The sequence below is a fragment of the Stegostoma tigrinum genome, chromosome 15 (genome assembly GCF_030684315.1).
Source record: "Stegostoma tigrinum isolate sSteTig4 chromosome 15, sSteTig4.hap1, whole genome shotgun sequence".
Taxonomy (NCBI): domain Eukaryota; kingdom Metazoa; phylum Chordata; class Chondrichthyes; order Orectolobiformes; family Stegostomatidae; genus Stegostoma; species Stegostoma tigrinum.
The window spans coordinates 1,264,034-1,266,898 of record NC_081368.1 but is presented as its reverse complement, the minus strand read 5'-3'; the positions used below and the strand labels follow the sequence as shown (position 1 = coordinate 1,266,898).

General features: G+C 49.8%; 1 protein-coding gene across 2 annotated transcripts in view; it reads right to left on the bottom strand.

Annotated features, from left to right (window-relative positions):
- LOC125458867 (transcription cofactor vestigial-like protein 1) overlaps positions 1-2,384 on the bottom strand; it is a 15,683-nt gene extending 13,299 nt beyond the window's left edge. For both annotated transcript variants that reach the window (XM_048544630.2, XM_048544629.2), the window contains exons 1-2: positions 2,170-2,384; positions 212-448 (exon numbers count right to left, since the gene is read on the bottom strand). In XM_048544630.2, coding sequence (XP_048400587.2) covers positions 212-448; positions 2,170-2,185 — 253 coding nt within the window. In that variant the 5' untranslated portion in view covers positions 2,186-2,384. The remainder of the gene's footprint in view (positions 1-211; positions 449-2,169) is intronic.
- Positions 2,385-2,865: the final 481 nt, after the last annotated feature.

The following is a 2,865-nucleotide window of genomic DNA, read 5'->3' as shown; positions in this document are numbered from 1 at the left end:
TGAGCTACATTCTCTCAGTCTGCGCCTAGCGCCTTGCCCAGGGATACGCTGTTGTTGATCAGACTGGGCTGATACAATCAGATTGTTGAACAGTCGAAATGATGGCCCCAAGAACTGCTTGTTCTGATGGGAGCCGGGGGCTGTGTTCTAGTGTGTTGCCAGCCCCCACTGATCCCTGCGCCCACACTCAGAATCCCACCCCATCGCCTACCTGACTTTGGCTCAATGCTTGCAACTTTCCGTTTTGAGCTGATGTCTATGGGACCCCCGACCCGTTTCAGGGCCCTGGTGAAGTGCTCCTCCACCATGCTGTTGCTATCTCCTTTGAAGTAAGTGAAGACCATGCAGCGAGAGCTGCCCTCAGCCCCGTGGGATTGCACTGTGCTGATGCTGGGGCCGTCATCCTCCCGTTCCGACTTTCCCTGGTTCTGCTGCCGGCTGATCTTTCCTGTCAAAACAGAGAAATGTTAACCTCTTCCTGTAACCGCGCACAGATTGTCCCCAAAACATTCACTCTGGTTAGCAGCACAGAAGGACATTCCCCCACTCCACGCTACCGCACTCCCAGAACTCGATCCGATTAATCGCACTCCCCACAACCCTGCAAATTTCTCTCCTAAGTTTATAGACAGGAACAATATGAGTGGGCCATTCAGCTGCTTAAAACTTTGAATCTGTTCTGTCATTCCAAACAAGTACCTCATCACGGTCATTCTGCGCCAGCCCCTAACCCCAGCCATCATTAGTAACTGAAATCTCTCGGTCTTTGTCCTGAACTTCTGAGTTGCTGTATGGGGTAGAGAATTCCACAGGCTCCCCACTCTGTGCGTGAAGCCATTCTTCCACAGCTCAGCCCTAAATTGTCCTTGGGTCCAGACACTCCTGGCCATGGGAAACATACTTTAGAAACATCGTCAATTTCAGTCAGATCACCTCTCGTTTCTCTAAACCTCGCGCAATACAGGACGACTGTCCTCAAACTTTCCTCATGGGCCAGGCCAAATATTCCAGCGATCCATCTGGTGAACCTTTACTACACTCCCTCTACTCCATGTCTATCTTTCTGTCTGTATCTGCCCTTCCTTACACACAGAGTCCTGACTGAACACTCCACTGGGTGCAGCGCTATTGAAGTAAGAGCCCGTTTTCTCCCGCACTCCAAGATAATAAAATGTGAGGCTGGATGAACACAGCAGGCCAAGCAGCATCTCAGGAGCACAAAAGCTGACGTTTCGGGCCTGGACCCTTCGAAGGGTCCAGGCCCGAAACGTCAGCTTTTGTGCTCCTGAGATGCTGCTTGGCCTGCTGTGTTCATCCAGCCTCACATTTTATTATCTTGGAATCTCCAGCATCTGCAGTTCCCATTATCTCTGATACTCTTCTCCCGCACTCCAACCCTCTTTCATCAGAAACTGAAACAGCCGCAGCCAGGAATGCTTGTTGAACCTTTGTGTGAGCTCTCAGTGAAATACACACCACAAGGACAGCCAGCAATGATTCCCAAAGCTGCAGAAATTCTTTGTTCCTCACACTGATCGACTTTCGATTCTGTTGACCACTCTCTTGTCCAATTGCTCAGTCTCTCTGTTGCGTCCTCTTCATGATCCTCATTCCCGCTCAGTTTCGTGTCAGCCACAAGTTTGAAAAGACTGTATTTGGTCCCACAGAATGGGTGTGGATAGAGATTAGGCAAAGCTCAAGCCCCACTGGACATCAACAGATTGTGAAAGTGATCGGTCTGTTTCCACTGCCCTGTTAGTTAGTGGGTTCTAGATCACAGCTACCTGCAACATTAGAGGAAATCACTTCGCTTCCCAATTGCTTAACTGCTCACCTTAAATCCACGTTCCCTACTCGCCTTCTGCCGCTGGAAACTGTTTCCCCTAAATTACTCACCCAAAGCCCTTTTTGATTTTTGTTTAAACACCATGATTAAGTCACATTGCTGATCTCGGAACTGCTTCACTCGGTCCTCAGAACCGATCTCTCTCAATTACACACTGTGCATACTGTTTGAATGAATCTCTGCTGCACCCTCCTCGTGGCCCTGATTGCGCTCCCTTTCCCTCTGGAGAGCCTCGCAGAGTTTGGGCGGGCTGACAGGTACAAACCTGGCAGCGGGAGAGAAGGATCTACAAAGTCCAGCGATACTGGCCCGCATTTCCCTACCTGGTTCTTCCTCCATCTGCTCGCTCCTGGGCTCAGGACTGAAGCTGTTTATATTTCAGTGGTGGTGAAATGCCACTGAAGTGGTCAGTGGCACTCCGCTCATGCCCATGGTAATGAATCCCTGGTGCTGGCAGGAGTGTTTGTCATTGCCCGGCTAGTGAAACAGACGAGGCAGATCGTGGGGAATAGACTGCTGTTTCCGTACAGCCAGGGTGAGCTCGACACAGCAACTGGGGCTGTGGTTACAGCTAAACCAGAGGAATGTTCACCAACTCGTTAGCCCAGGGCAGGAATGAGGAAAAGGCCCATTGTACTTCTCCTACCTGGAGTTTTTGAAAGGGTGCACTGCAGTCGGTATTGCTGATAAGAAGATTTTGTGCTTGTGGCCTGTTTTGTGCGGTTATTTCAGAAACTAGAATGTCATCCAACAACTAGAAGCTGTTGCTGATCATTCAGCAGGCTGTGTGGGTCACATCACTGTCAAAAACTAATCCTATTTCACATTGCACCCAGCACTCAGCGGAAACTGCAAACCCGCAAACATCACAGAGCCCATCAGCTGGCAGCTCGGCAACATTAGTTACTACAAATACTCCCACCACCACACATACACACACATCCTCACTCTTTCGCACATTCGCTCACACACTAATGCACACACTCTCTATCTCATAAACATGCACAAATACACACTTT